The sequence below is a fragment of the Quercus robur genome, chromosome 12 (assembly GCF_932294415.1).
Source record: "Quercus robur chromosome 12, dhQueRobu3.1, whole genome shotgun sequence".
Classification (NCBI taxonomy): Eukaryota; Viridiplantae; Streptophyta; class Magnoliopsida; order Fagales; family Fagaceae; genus Quercus; species Quercus robur.
In genome coordinates this window covers 21,459,268-21,474,232 of record NC_065545.1, presented here as the reverse complement: position 1 = coordinate 21,474,232, position 14,965 = coordinate 21,459,268, and the positions used below count along the sequence as shown (strand labels likewise).

Sequence of the window (14,965 nt, the reverse complement as noted above, 5' to 3'; positions counted from 1 at the left end):
TTCTTGTCGAAAGCAAATAGGACTAAAGGAGCCCAGAGAAGGAAGTAGCAAACCCATGGACATTATGTGATGTAGAAAAGTAAGAATGGGTTACGACAGGCCCAAAGTAAGAAAGTAAGGGGTTGATGGAAGGCTCATGAACCCCAAGAACGAAGGATGTGGTAATTGGCTTAGAGAAACCCAAAAGAGTTAGTAAAAGCCTATGAGAATATAGAGTTAGAAAATGGGCCAAAGGAGGGCAATGGGTCAAGAAAGCCCAAAATAGCATGGGTATAAACCCATTGACCATACTGGGTCATTGTAACCAATTGAGAGAAGAGTATACAATAGGCCTGAAAGAGGCCCAACGAGTATGGATCAAATAGCGCCGCAGTAGGAATAACAAAATGGCATGACAGGAATACTAGCAAGCCAACGGAAGGAGCAAATAGTGTGCTAAAAGGGAGAAAGGCCCATAATCAAGAAAGGCTCAGCCCTTGGGGGAGGCAAACCATAAGGAATGGAGGATCAGAAAATAGTTCACGCCACAAGAGGCCAAGAATGAACGGCAGAATATGTAGACGAACCTCCAGTCCATGGCAAACACATAAGCAACAGACAAACTTTGGACATACATGGAAGTGGAGCACGCATAGGGCTTAGGCACCACCAACATGTACCCAGCCAATATAGGAGTGGTGGGTTATGGGTCAGGGGTAAGAGAGGGTATGGTTTGGCGATAGGGAGAAGGGAAAGCCTATTCTAGGGTTCCTGCTCAAACTCTTTTGGGGAAAATGTCCTGCTGGGATGACATACCACTCAAAAGAGGGAAGGATGAGTTGGAACCACTAAGTGTATGCCATGAGGGATAGCAAGAGAGAATACCTACACTGTGGTAGATAAGAAGGCCACGATGAATAAGCAAACAAAAACAGTTTTCTTTATTTGGTAATGGGAAATGGCACAGCCAGCACAAGTGGTGGTGGCTAGGCTGTTGACAAACCAATGGATGGTCGGGAAGGATGCCCAAATCCAGACAAAAGTAGTTAAAAGCTAAAATGGTAAAAACCAGTCATGGCAGGCAGTATATAAAGGGCCCTCACCGTGCACAATATTATCATCGCAACAGTAGTAACCACTAGGAGAGAATTACAGCACCACCATCACACTACACGAGTAAGCACTAAGAAAGAAAGAAAAGAGTGGGAAAGAATTAAAGTAACAAAACAGAGAAAAAAGAAGAAGAGGATTAGGAATAGAAATAGAGAGTGTGGAATGGCAGACATGCACCAATAGGCCAATCCCTTCTCTCCCTCTAAAAGCCTACCCTCTGTTGGGGATAAAGGATTTGCTTAGGGCATAAGCCATTCAGGCCCGTTCCCTCAAAGTGGATAATTTCTATAGTAGGATCTTCCTGTGAGGTTACCCACATTGAGGAAGTGGTTCCCTTCTTGGTATTAGTCCTATGACACAACTAAACACGGCAGACTAACCTATTCCTTCTTTGATTTCATTACTTATCGTTATTATTTCCTTTCTTGTCTCTTGCAATTTCACTTATAATGTGTTCCTCATTGCTATATCGTTCTTCTTCTTATTTTGATTTAGGATCCCTTATTTGTTTTGCTTGGCAATAAACACATCTCTTTTATAATTGTTTTATTATATTTATCTATCGTAACTTTTGCAATAGTTTCATTTCGTCTGACAGCAAGTGTGTTGTTTTTATTATTGTCCCATTGTATCTGTTTGCCATAACTATTTGTAGCAGTTTTGCTTGCCATGGGCATGTGACCAAAGTTTCAACAAAAAAGGGCATAGTTTGTGCATAAGCCAGACCAAGGTGAGTTGCAATTGGACCGGTCTTGACTCTCCTACCTAGAACACTTGGGCCACAGTGTAGCAGAAGGTAGCCTAGCCCAAAGGTGCAGAAAGGCCCACCATAGTGAGGTAGAGTAAAATAATTTTATAAAATCTTAAATTGATTAAGAAACTATACCATTGCATGATTCACTATTGTATGACATCAATTCGTGTTACAATTTGATGAAAAAGCCATTGCTTGAACATGCAATGGCTTACAAAAAATAACTCAAAAATTCAAATATTAAAACTTCTAAAAGACCAAAAAATATTAAAGAATCAGATGATTCATTGCTTAGAAATTATTGAAACAAAACAAAATATATATGACTAAACAATAGAGAAATATAAGAGAAAGATGAGTTACATTCAAAAGAATAATTTATGACTATAACTATTGAAAGAAATTAAAAGATTTAGAGTTTACAAATTATTGATAAAATATACATATATATGTGACTACACAAATTCAGATGTTAAAACTTTCAAAATGCCAAAAAATATTATAATTAAAGAATAATTTATTGAAACAATTAAAAAAATATATGACTATTCAAAAGATAAATATAAGAAAAAGAAAAAAGTACACAAATCCATAAAGCAATAAGTTTTAAATTTTAACGAGTCTAAACTTTAAACGAACCTTATCAGCATGTGGCCCACACTAAAATATGTTGAGCAGGAGCCTACATTGAAATAATGAAAGCCATACCTCATCTTAATATATCGAATATAAGCTTTCTACCTAAGAAATTAATATACTTTCATATCGTGAGGTAAAGCAAAGACACACGCAATAGCAACAACCTTAAATTTCAATTATTGTAAGCTTTTTTATCTTGTAAAAAATGATTAAAGAGAGTTTGATAGTTTATGTACGAAAATTACTTTTTAAAAAAATACATGAAAAACCATAAAATAATTTTTATTTTTTTATTTTTAACAAAGTAGAGGAGAAGAAAATAACAGAAGAAGATCTCATACCTCTACTTAGCTTTAAAAAAATATATTGGTGTTTGCACTGCTTTTATAGTGTTCATGATTAAACTCGCAAATTTGGAGATAAATTATCAACGTTTGAGTTTGAGTTTAAGTTGGACTTGTTAGAGAGATAGAGTTTTACTCCTTATTAAGTTTGGACTAAACAAAAATAATTTTTTTTTTTTAAATGATAATGATAAGTTTGAGTTTAAGTTGGACTTGTTAGAGAGATAGAGTTTCACTGCTTGTTAAGTTTGGACTAAACAAAAATAATTTTATTTTAAAAAAGTGATAATGATGTGGCAAGCTTTGGAGAGGTTAATAAAAAGTCAAAGGCAAAAATGATAATGATGAATTTGAGTTTAATTTTAAGTTGAACTTGTTAGAGAGATAGAATTTTACTCATTGTTATGTTTGGACTAAACAAAAATAATTTTATTTTAAAAAAATGATAATGATGTGACAAACTTTAGAGAAGTCAATAAAAAGACAAAGGTTTCGGTTATATATATAGATTATGCAAAAGAAATTATAATTAGAGAAAGATGATAACCAACCTCACATATATAGTTATACATATGCCCTCCATAGGGGTATCTGGATGGTGAATTTATTAGTCTGGGGCATGGCATAAACTCGAAAGTCTTGAGTTCAATTCATCCTACTTTCGGTAGATAAAGTTTCTGAAGTATCTCAGGAAGTTGAATGGTGACAAATGTTTGTTAAAGGAATCTAAATGATTAGCAAGACTATAATTAGAGTGTTTGACAGGCTCTTAGAATATTGTTTGAGGACCACCATAAATATTATAGCCTTAACAACCAACAATCAGATTACATGATAGAGAGGAAAAACCTATATCTAGCCAACTACTTTTTTTGTTTTTGTTTTTTTCATTACAACAAATTTTCAATGGTTAGACTCATGCATTAAAGGGAAACAAAGGGCCCATTTTGAGACCCATTCATGGTTTGTACCCTATTCATATGCTTCAATGGATTATTATATCCATTCAAATTTTCCACGTCAGCACAATATTTAAAAAATAAAAAATAAAAATAAAAACAAAAACATTATAACTCCTCAAAACCCTAACAACCTTACCTCCCGCTCAAGTTAAGAAATATAAAGCCACGGTTTCTGCAAACTCTCTCTCTCCAAACGTAAATATCAAATTCAACCCCTTTAATTTCTCTTTATATTTTTGAGGCTTCTATAGAGTTATAGTGAGCTATGTTGATTTTTTTTTTTGTGTGTGTGTGTGTGTGTATAGATGGTCATAATACTCCGGTATTCCAAGAGAAGTTTGTGTTTTCGTTAATTGAAGGCCTTAGAGAGATAAGTGTTGCAGTTTGGAACAGCAATACAGAAGACGATTTCATTGGCAGCGGAAAGTAATTACTTTGTCTCATATTTTTGTTTTCTGAATTGATTTTGGGTGCTTTTTAGACCCTTTTGGATCAATTTTGTTAATTGGGTTTTTGTTGTTGTTGTTGTTGTTGTTGTTGTTGATAGGGTCCAATTGGGGAAGGTTCTTTCAAAGGGTTACGATGACTGCACTTGGTGTTTGTATACTAATAGTGGGGGGTAAGTGCTATAAATTATTAATCCTTTTAAGTGTATAATCTGTTTCTAAAATTTAAGTGGATGGAGGGGTTTAAGTTTGCTCAAATTAACAGAATCTTCACATGTTCTTGTAGTGGAAAGGCTTTGATAGTTTTATTGAGTTAATTCAAAGTCCTGATATATTAATAAGTTTGGATTATATAGTAACACAATCAAATTAAATTCGTTGCTACCCGTAGAATACTGTGTGAAGAAGTTGTTACAATGCTCAAATTTTAACTTCATTTTTGTTCACCATTGAATACTCATATAATCAATTTCCAATTCAGTGTTCAAGAATTAAACCAAAATTCTAACTGCGCTATCATAAAATATTATTATTAGTATGAATTTTATGGAGTTACAATGTTCAGGAATTAAACCAAAATTCTTTTAAATTATCTATAATATTTTGTCCTCCGAAAATTTTCTCTCTTTAATTTTAGTATATTGTGTTTCTTAAGCTATAGAGAGATTTTCTTTGTTACTTATTCTCAATAATAAATCATTTTATTGCAATACCGGTAATTGTTTGAGAAATCCAATATGTTCATATCTCTATAGAATAGAGAATAGTAGAAGCCAATTTTATTACAACTACTTAAATTGAGTTGACTTAATTCCGTACAATTACAAAGTATAGCATGAAAGATAATGGAATTAATTGTTGTAATTTTTATTTTCTTTCCATGTTTTGAATTTCCTCTATACTAGTCGCAGACCCACGCATTGCGCGTGATAATGTTTTAAATAAAATACTATTCTAGTCCCTAGATTTTATAAAGAGTTTTTTCTTTTTTTGATAGTTTTATCATATTTTTCGTAATCTTATCTATAACATTTTTTACCATTATCATATATTTATTGGTTGATGATTTGTATAAAATATACATTAAGTGAGAGGTAGAACTATTCAATAATTTTTTTTAACTCATGGTGTATGAATATTATGATTATATAAATAAATAAATAAATAAATATATATATATATATATATATATAAAATTTCCCTAGTAGAGTTTGATTAGTTTTAAGTTTAAATTTTTTATTATTGTATTTAATTATTGATTTTATTGCACTATAAAGTTTTTAATGTTCTCTGTATAGCCATCTCTATTTTATTTCTTACTCCTCTTTACCATCTTTTTATTTTCCAAATAACAGTTATTAATTGACGTTTGATTTCATTTCTTTTTTTCTTCCTTCATTTATTCTTTATTATTTTGTATGTTCCTTGCTAGTTGTAAATTTTATGGTTGTTAATAAGAAATAGATATCATGGATGGCTTAAATAGTCATAAATGTAGTTATGTTAGTGGTATGTCAAAGGTTTTTATTTTTATTTTTTATGGGGGATGTGGCTGAATTTAAATGTTAATAAAATGATATGAGAAAAAAATAAAAATGAAATACATAACAATAAAAACTAACTTATCCAAATAATTCTATGTAATATAATAATAGTACATTCTTATATACTATTTTTAATTATTTATAATGCAATATGATTATATTTAACAATCAAAGTCATAAAAAATAAAAATAAATAAAAACTTAAAACACAAAACTAAATCCCATCAACCAAAATAGAGTTCAAAAGAATACAAAACTTTATCAAGCTAAAATAGAGATGCAACAAAAATAAAAATAAAAATCCAACAAAAAATTGAGGGAGAAAGAGTTGGAATTAGCCACTTTTTTGTGAGAGAAAATTATATAAAGAATGGAAGAGTGAATGACAAACTTATACTAAGAGGATAATAATAAAAAGAAACAAAATAAAGGAAGATAAAAGGAAAGAAGAAGAGTGATATCAATATAGAATGTTTGGGAAGATGAAAAGATAAAGAGAAGGAGAAAGGTTGGAGAAAGTGTAAATGTTAAAAAAAATTAGTACAATTTGATGAGCACAATAAAAAATTACATTTTTTTTAAACAAAAAGAGAGAAAATATAAATAATTTAATGATAAGGAGGATGTGGTTGAATTTCAATATTGAGTAAAATAAAAGAGAAGAAAAAAAGAAGAAAAATTAAAAGATATAACAATAAATACTAAATTATCCAAATTATGGTATGTAATGAAATACTATTTTATTGTTATCTACTATCTTTAACTTTTTATAATGTAATCGGATAAAATTTAACAATCATAGAGCAAAATAATAATAATAATAACTTAAAACACAAAACTAAATTGTATCAACCTAAATTAAAGTTCTTAAAAACATAAAAATTTAAAAACCTAAAATGGAGATGTAAGAAAAAATAAAAATCCACCGAAACATTGAGAGAGAGAGAGAGAGAGAGAGAGAGAGAGAGAGAGAGAGAGAGAGAGAGAGAGAGAGAGAGAGAGAGAGAGAGAGAGAGAGAGAGAGAGAGAGAGAGAGAGAGAAAACCTTTTTGTGAGAGAAAACTATGCAAAGAATGAAAAAGAGTGACAAATTTATAGTAAGAGGGAAGGGATATGAAAAGACAAATAAAAGAAGATAAAGGAAAAGATGAATGACAATATTAAAGTAGATGGTAGTGAAGAGATAAAAAGGTTAGGGAAGAAGAAAGGTTGAAAAAAGTGTAAATATTAAAAAAAAAAAAGTGAATGTAAAAAAAATTATAGGAAAATTGAAAATAAAAAAGAAATATATATAAATGTTAAATCGACAGACATGAATATGTAAAGTCAATAATCTATTTATATATATATATATATATATATTGTAAATAATAATAAATAATAATTATGTGGCGAATGACGTGGCGATGAGAAATTAAGGTTCAGTTGCACAATATGTGTAAATTCTTCAGAAGGCTACTTTAAATAGTAAGTCAATGTGTCTTTTATATTTGGGTATTAGTTAGAATTATTTTCAAATGATTGTACCAATAAAAGTGAATGTGTATAAATTTTATTTAACTATTCCGTGCATTACACGGATTAGCGACTAGTCTATATATATATATAAAACCGAAGCCTCTGCTGGCACCACAATTTTCCACGTCAGCACAATATTTAAAAAATAAAAAATAACCAGGAATGAAAAAGCATATGAAGCTCAATAATCAATTTTAACATGGCTTTTACATCGTATTAAGCGTGTTCTAGGAATCAATATATGTTTCATTTTGCATTCCTATATTTTTCAACGATAGGTAATGGACCAACTATACATATGGCATATGTGCAGTTATTTTCATTGTATAATGTATTGCACGTACTCAATTCAAAAAAAAATTCTGCAAACTCTCTCTCTTCAAACGTAAATATCAAATTCAACCCCTTTAATTTCTCTTTATATTTTTGAGGCTTCTATAGAGTTATAGTGAGTTATGCTGATTTTGTTTTTTTTTTTTTGTGTGTGTATAGATGGTCATAATACTCCGGTATTCCAAGAAAAGTTTGTGTTTTCGTTAATTGAAGGCTTTAGAGAGATAAGTGTTGCAGTTTGGAACAACAATACAAAAGACGATTTCATTGGCAGCAGAAAGTAATTACTTTGTCTCATATTTTTGTTTTTTGAATTGATTTTGTGTGCTTTTTAGACCCTTTTGGATCAATTTTGTTAATTGGGTGTTTTTTTTTTTTTTTTTTTTTTTTTAATAGGGTCCAATTGGGAAAGGTTCTTTCAAAGGGTTACAATGACCGCACTTGGTATCTGTATACTAATAGTGGGGGGTAAGTGCTATAAATTACTAATCCTTTTAAGTGTATAATCTGTTTCTAAAATTATCTATAATATTTTGTCCTCCGAAAATTTTATCTCTTTAATTTTATTATATTGTGTTTCTTAAGTTATAGACAGATTTTCTTTGTTTCTTATTTTCAATAATAAATCATTTTATTGCAATACCGGTAATTGTTTGAGAAATCCAATATGTTCATATCTCTATAGAATAGAGAATAGTAGAAGCCAATTTTATTACAACTACTTAAATTGAGTTGACTTAATTCCGTACAATTACAAAGTATAGCATGAAAGATAATGGAATTAATTGTTGTAATTTTTATTTTCTTTCCATTTTTTGAATTTCCATGTTTTTATTGTTGATGAGAAATTAAGGCTCAGTTGCACAATATGTGTAAATTCTTCAGAAGGCTACTTTAAATAGTAAGTCAATGTATCTCTTACATTTGGGTATTAGTTAGAATTATTTTCAAATGATTGTACCAATAAAAGTAAATGTGTATAAATTTTGTTTAACTATCCCGTGCATCGCACGGGTTAGCGACTAGTTAATCTAATAAGGCAAGAACTGTACCAATTAACCAAACAAAGGGAACATCGACAAAATGATCGTATGTTATTACAAAAGACAAAAGCAAGAGAGCAATGGTCAAGGAAAGCCCAAGGCCCCCACCAAAGACTTCGTCATTGACTCTATTGGACCAATAGAACTGGATCTTGTGCTTCAAAAAAGACAAAGAAAACATCTGAGAAAGTGGAAGACCAGCCCACATTCACAAGCCGAAGCCATGTTGCCCATTTTCCTTCTCATTCTAATTCGTTTACTTTCCCTATTCTTCTTCTTCTTCCTCACCACCTCCAAATCCAACTCCAAAGCTCCCAAATCCTACCCTCTAGTGGGTTCATTCTTCGCCATCCTCGCCAACCGAGATCTCCAGCTCCAATGTTTCTAAGAGATCCTCCTAGATTCACCTTCCGCCACCTTCGTTCTCCGCCGCTCCTACTCCAACCGCCAAGTCTTCTCCGGCAACCCCGCCGTGGTGCAACACATCCTCAAGTCCAACTTCCAGAACTATGAAAAAGGCGAGACTTTTCGTTCAAGACTCACAGACTTTCTCGGCCATGGAATCTTCAACATCGACGGTGAGTCATGGAAGTTCCAAAGACAAGTCGCTAGCCACGAATTCAGCACCAAATCTCTCCGCAAGTTCGTTGAAACCGTTGTGGACACTGAGCTCTCTGACCGCTTAATCCCCATTCTCTCCTCAGCTGCCAAAAATGGAACTGTCCTAGATTTCCAAAACATTCTTCAAAGGTTTGCTTTTGATAATATATGTAAGATTGCTTTTGGGTCCGACCCGGTTTACTTGTCGCCCTCTCTTCCACAAGCCAAGTTCGCCTTAGCCTTTGAAGACAGTGTTCGAATCAGCTACGGGAGCGAGGCTCACTGCTTCAATCCCACTCATTTGGAAAATCAAGTAGTTTTTCAATATTGGGTCAGAAAAGAGTCTCAAAATGGCTGTCTCAGAAGTAAAAGAGTACGCCATGAACATAGTAAAACAAAAGAAGCAAAAGCTAGAGCAGCTGGGAGAGAAAGAGAGCCTCGATGATGACCTTTTGTCCAGGTTCTTGAGCTCTGGCCATGTGGACGAGAAGTTCGTGACCGACATTGTGATCAGCTTTCCAATCGATGGGCCTGACACTACATCAGCGGCTTTTTAACATGGTATTTCTGGCTTCTATCTCAGCACCCAGAAGTCCAATCCAATGTTGTGAAGGAAATCAAGGAACATTCCGAAGAGCCTGCTTATGAAGAAGTGAAAGACCTGGTGTACATTCACGCCTCTTTATGTGAATGCATGCGGCTGTACCCACCAGTCCCGTTGGACACGAAAGAGGCTCTGAACGACGACGTGTTGCCCGGAGGGATGGTGGTGAAGAAGGGGATGAGAGTTTCTTACTTTCCATACGCGATGGGGAGGTTGGAGTCGCTGTGGGGATCAGACTGGGCCGAGTTCAAGCCCGAGAGGTGGCTGCAGAAGGAGGAGAATTCCAAGTCATGGAGGTTTGTGCAGAGGGACTCATACCATTACCCGGTGTTCCAAGCGGGTCCTAGAATTTGTTTGGGGAAGGAGATGGCTTTCTTGCAGATGAAGAGAGTGGTGGCTGGGGTTTTAAGGTGGTGCCAGCGTTTGAACGAGAAGTTGTGGAACCAGAGTATAATATTTCCTACTTGACTGCCAAGATGAAAGGTGGGTTTCCTGTGAAGATTGTGGAGAGGGGTCAAGATGAGAATTGAGTGAACTCTTCCTACTCCTACTACTTACTTTCTGTGATTGAAGTTAATAAATTTGAATGATGATGTGAAATGTGCAATTTTATTTCCGTAAGTTATGATCAGATATTTGATTTATGTTAAGTAATTTTCAATGTTATAGATTAATAGTCACCTCCCTTCCTTACTTCCTGTGTTCTTTCCAATTCTTTAAATACTCTACGTCTCTACCCAAAACACCATACTGGTCAAAATTCAACAAGTTTGTCACTAGTTAATAATCCATCTAACTCAAGTATGATTCAATTCCACTCTTCTAAACAATTTAATAATATATATATATATATATTTTATATCTGTCCAAAGGTCAAACAAAGATGTCTTAGATATTAAAACCACAGTACACAAAAGTTTTCACTGTAACAATTAATCATGCCCTATAGTCTTTTGTGAATCACTTGCTGATACATCTAGTGCAGCACAAACTTGCACCTCATCATGTCCTATTAGCTAAAAGTAATTTTCTAAATTGGGTTTTCTACATTCATATAATTAATGATATGAGTGAAAGATAATTATGAAAGTTTCTTTTTCTTGTTACATTACTAGAAATTAGATGATGGTATTCAATTCTTCATACGTGGTTTAGTAAATCATCTAAAAAAGGTGTTGTACCTGAAATGTATAAGGATGAATTAGCCGTGTTGTTCTCAGTCTTCCGGACACATACAAGGACTAAATTGCATTTGCTTTGTGGATGCAATAGAAACATTTTACTGTAGGCATTAGGGAACTTCAATCATTAGATGATAATTGTGATGCGCTACAAAATAGGATGTCAGTACTGCACAACAAATGCTGTAACGTTTCCGAGAATCATAGAAGTTCATTGAGAAAGACACTTTATCAAGGAAAAAGAAAAATTGTTACAATTTTTCAAGCAAGGATATTTTAACAAATAGATATTATACGCTTCTAAGAACTATATATCAGTAACTACATTTAGATTATATGCTTCTGATCGAGCCCATATCAGTAACTACATTTAGGAAGAGCAAGACCAAATTTGGTCCAAGTACTATATTTCAGTAATAGTATAATACCTTAGTGGAAAATATATAAGCATAACCACATATCTAGTTACAATTTAAATTTTATTAAAAATTAAAATGAAATTCACAATCAATGTCATTACTTCCAGAACACAGAAGTTCTGATCCTAAACAAACCACTGTGGCTATTCAAGACCTAAAGATGTGTTAACTAAAAGAATCATGTGATGCCCTTTGCAAAAGTGCATGCCAATCACAAAAACCTGAAAGCTATGCACTGCAAATGTTAGTACTGGCTAGGAGTAGTTTGAGAATATGTGAATGCACTTTTCACAGTTGAACACCAAACACACTTCACAGCAATCATCTTGCTACCTTGCAATTGCTTCTTGTCTCCCCCGATTTGTCGATGAGGATCTGTTTACCGCGGCACTCTGAGGAACAAAATGCTTGCAAATTACTGCATTGCATCATCAAGTAAAGTCTAAGAATAGAGTGTAATAAAATTAATTTTACTTAAAAGGAATCAGAAAAATACATTTGACCCAAAAAAAATAGTATCACAATTATTTCCACAACTTGTTCATTTAGCAACTTGTGAATGGTGGAATTGTAGACCTCCATGGATCTACTATTGTAGGCAAGTTGTAGCCAAAATTGTGGAACTACAAATTTGGGAGGACAAAAATAAAGATAAATGGAAAAAAATATCCAACCAATCAAATTGTACCACATCATATAATCAAACAATTATGAAAAAAAAAACTAATTTGGATTTAATTTTCTGTTATTTTCTTAACAAATATAAATAGAGAAAAAATAAAAAATAATTTGATTCTAGATGTGTATTTTAATGATTTTGATCACGAGTTAAAAAAAAAAAGAGATTTTGATCACTGTTTTTCTTTTAAAAACTTAAAATAGACATAAAATTAAAATATGCTAAGAAATATATAAAATATACCATATATATATATATATATATAGGGTTGGGTTCAAGTTACACCTGGTGCAATGTTATACCACTCAATATTTTTTAATTGAATGCGAATATTGACAAATCCACCGTTAGATTACATTATCTTCGTATATTCTTCATGCTTGCAAAATTTCGAGGTGATCAAAGATTAATAGTCATGTCATCAATTAATTGTTAAAATTCAAATTTTTATAATTTAAAATAATGCATAAAAGATGAGTTTATAGATCAAATGGTAAATAACATTCGATTGATATGAAAATTGGCATGCATGTTAAGAACATGTAGAACATGTAATTCAACGGTTGGATTTTCAAAATATTAATTCAATAATAAGTTATTGAGTGGTGTAACATTACTTAGAGTTACACTAGGTGTAACTTGAAGGTTGAACCCAACCTATATATATATATATATATATAAATTAATTATGAGTTGTGACTTAATTTTTCAAGAATTGTCATGTCCAATTTCTATGTAAATTACAAGACACTTTTAGCTAAATTTTAAGAAGAAAGAATTTGCAATAAAATTGGCATAAAAAGAAAATATTGAATTTAATTTTCCATTATAATTTGCTATAACATTGGCTAAAAATATCAAACAATGACAACAACAACAAAAAGAAGACTAATTCGACTATAATTTTCCATTTTTATCTCAACAAATAAATAAAACCAAAAAGAACTTTCTTTTCTTTAGTTTTCTTTATTTTCTCAGTGGCCAAACAAGGACAAAGAAAAGGAAATATAGGATGCAAGACATACCCATACATGTACATGTCATTGTCACCGATCCACTTTTTGCAAAGGTGGCATCTTTCCAAGAAGTTCCCAAGCTGTGGTTGAGAGCTCTCCATTTTCACCAGAGCATCACCACTCGTCGGAGCCATACATGGCCAAAACATCATCGGCACCACTGGTACCGGCATCGCATAAACTGCATTCATCAGAACCATACTAGGATTGCACCAGAAGTCCGTAGTCGACGCCGGAGGCAAGACTTGGTTGAACATGAAGCTGTTGTTGTTGCCATCGCTCGAGGAGGAGGAGCTAGCAATTTGCGTGCATTTTGCTGACATCTTGATGAGAAAAAAATAGCAGGGTTTTAGTGAGAGAAAGTTAGGGTTTTAGAGAGAGAGAGAGAGAGAGAAAGGGTTTCAGAGAGACTGAGAGTGAGAGAGAGATAGGTCATGCGTAACTTGTGGAGGTTAAACGTTAGATTTATATATATATATATATATATAGGCTATTGTGGTCCCAGCAAAAGAGCGTTTCTTTTACTACTAAAATGGGAATCGAATTGTGTATTCCAAAATTTCCTCATTAGTATTTAAAAAAAAAAAAAAAAAAGTAATGAATGTTTTAGTGTAGGATGTCTGCTCTTAATGATAACTTTTTATCATTAAACCAAAATACTAATCGGTTTTTGGTATATGCCAAGATTAAACCCCAAATTTTTTATTTAACAATCACCAATTTTACCAATTAAGTTAACTAGAACTCACTAGTTGATAATTAGAAATTGTGGAATTCTTTTTCCTTTTTGGGTTGTGATGCGATGTGAATTGTAATTCAAGGAATTTAGGGGGACTATTAGATCCCACAAAATCTTGAATCTTATTCTAAATAATGATTGCTAGTGTGTGTTGTTGTGTTGTCAAACTCCATGATTTTTTTTTTAACAATTTATATAATTAGGTGAGATAATTATGTGTTGGGACTTACAAAAATATATGGTAAGAATTAAATCAGCAGCAAGTATAAAAGATTAATGGTGTGTTATCAAACTCCCATAGGGGTGTGCATGGGTTGGGTTGGGTCGGGTTGAGGGGATTTTTTGACCCAACCCACCATGGTGGGTCAAAAAAAACCCAACCCAACCCAACCCATCACATAAGTCCAACCCAACCCAACCCAACCCACATGAGTCGGGTTGGGTCGGGTTGAACCCATGGGTTTGAAATTTTTTTTATTATTATTAAATTGAGTAGAAAAAAAATATATTAAAATATTAAAAAAACCTAAAAATTAGTATCAATGTAACTCCTTAAAGGCAAACAACATTAATGACTAAACAACAATAGTAATTTATTAGAATTTGTGTGAACTAATTGGCTTTTATATAGGATAGGAAGAACTGGCTATTTAAAAAAATTTATTAATTATATAATATATTATATATATATATATATTAAATTAGTATTAGTAGGAGAAATTAAGGAAATGCTGCTCTACAACTGTTTTTTTTTTAATTATTAAATATAATATATATATATATATATATATAAAAGTGTCCTACAATTGATTTAAAAAAAAATTATTAAATATAAAAATATATTTTAAATATATATTAAATATGGGTGGGTCGGGTTGGGTTTGGCGGGTTTGTAATTTTATGACCCAAACTCAACCCAACCTGCCATAAATTTTTTTTTGTAACCCAACCCAACCCACCAAGCCTTAAAAACCGACCCAACCCGGCGGGTCGGGTTGGGTTGGGTCGGGTCGGGTTTGGCAGGTCGGTGGGTTTTCTGCATACCCCTAAAC

General features: G+C 32.5%; 1 protein-coding gene and 1 pseudogene across 1 annotated transcript; one reads left to right on the top strand and one right to left on the bottom strand.

Annotated features, from left to right (window-relative positions):
* The first annotated feature begins 8,852 nt into the window (after positions 1–8,852).
* Positions 8,853–10,533, top strand: LOC126710047 (cytochrome P450 94A2-like; annotated as a pseudogene).
* A 1,054-nt stretch (positions 10,534–11,587) lies between these two features.
* Positions 11,588–13,595, bottom strand: LOC126709609 (uncharacterized). Its single transcript, XM_050409909.1, has 2 exons — positions 13,184–13,595; positions 11,588–11,897 (listed from the first exon to the last, which is right to left on the bottom strand). The coding sequence occupies exons 1-2, from the start codon at positions 13,495–13,497 to the stop codon at positions 11,801–11,803; spliced, it is 411 nt and encodes a 136-aa protein (XP_050265866.1). The 5' UTR covers positions 13,498–13,595; the 3' UTR covers positions 11,588–11,800.
* Positions 13,596–14,965: the final 1,370 nt, after the last annotated feature.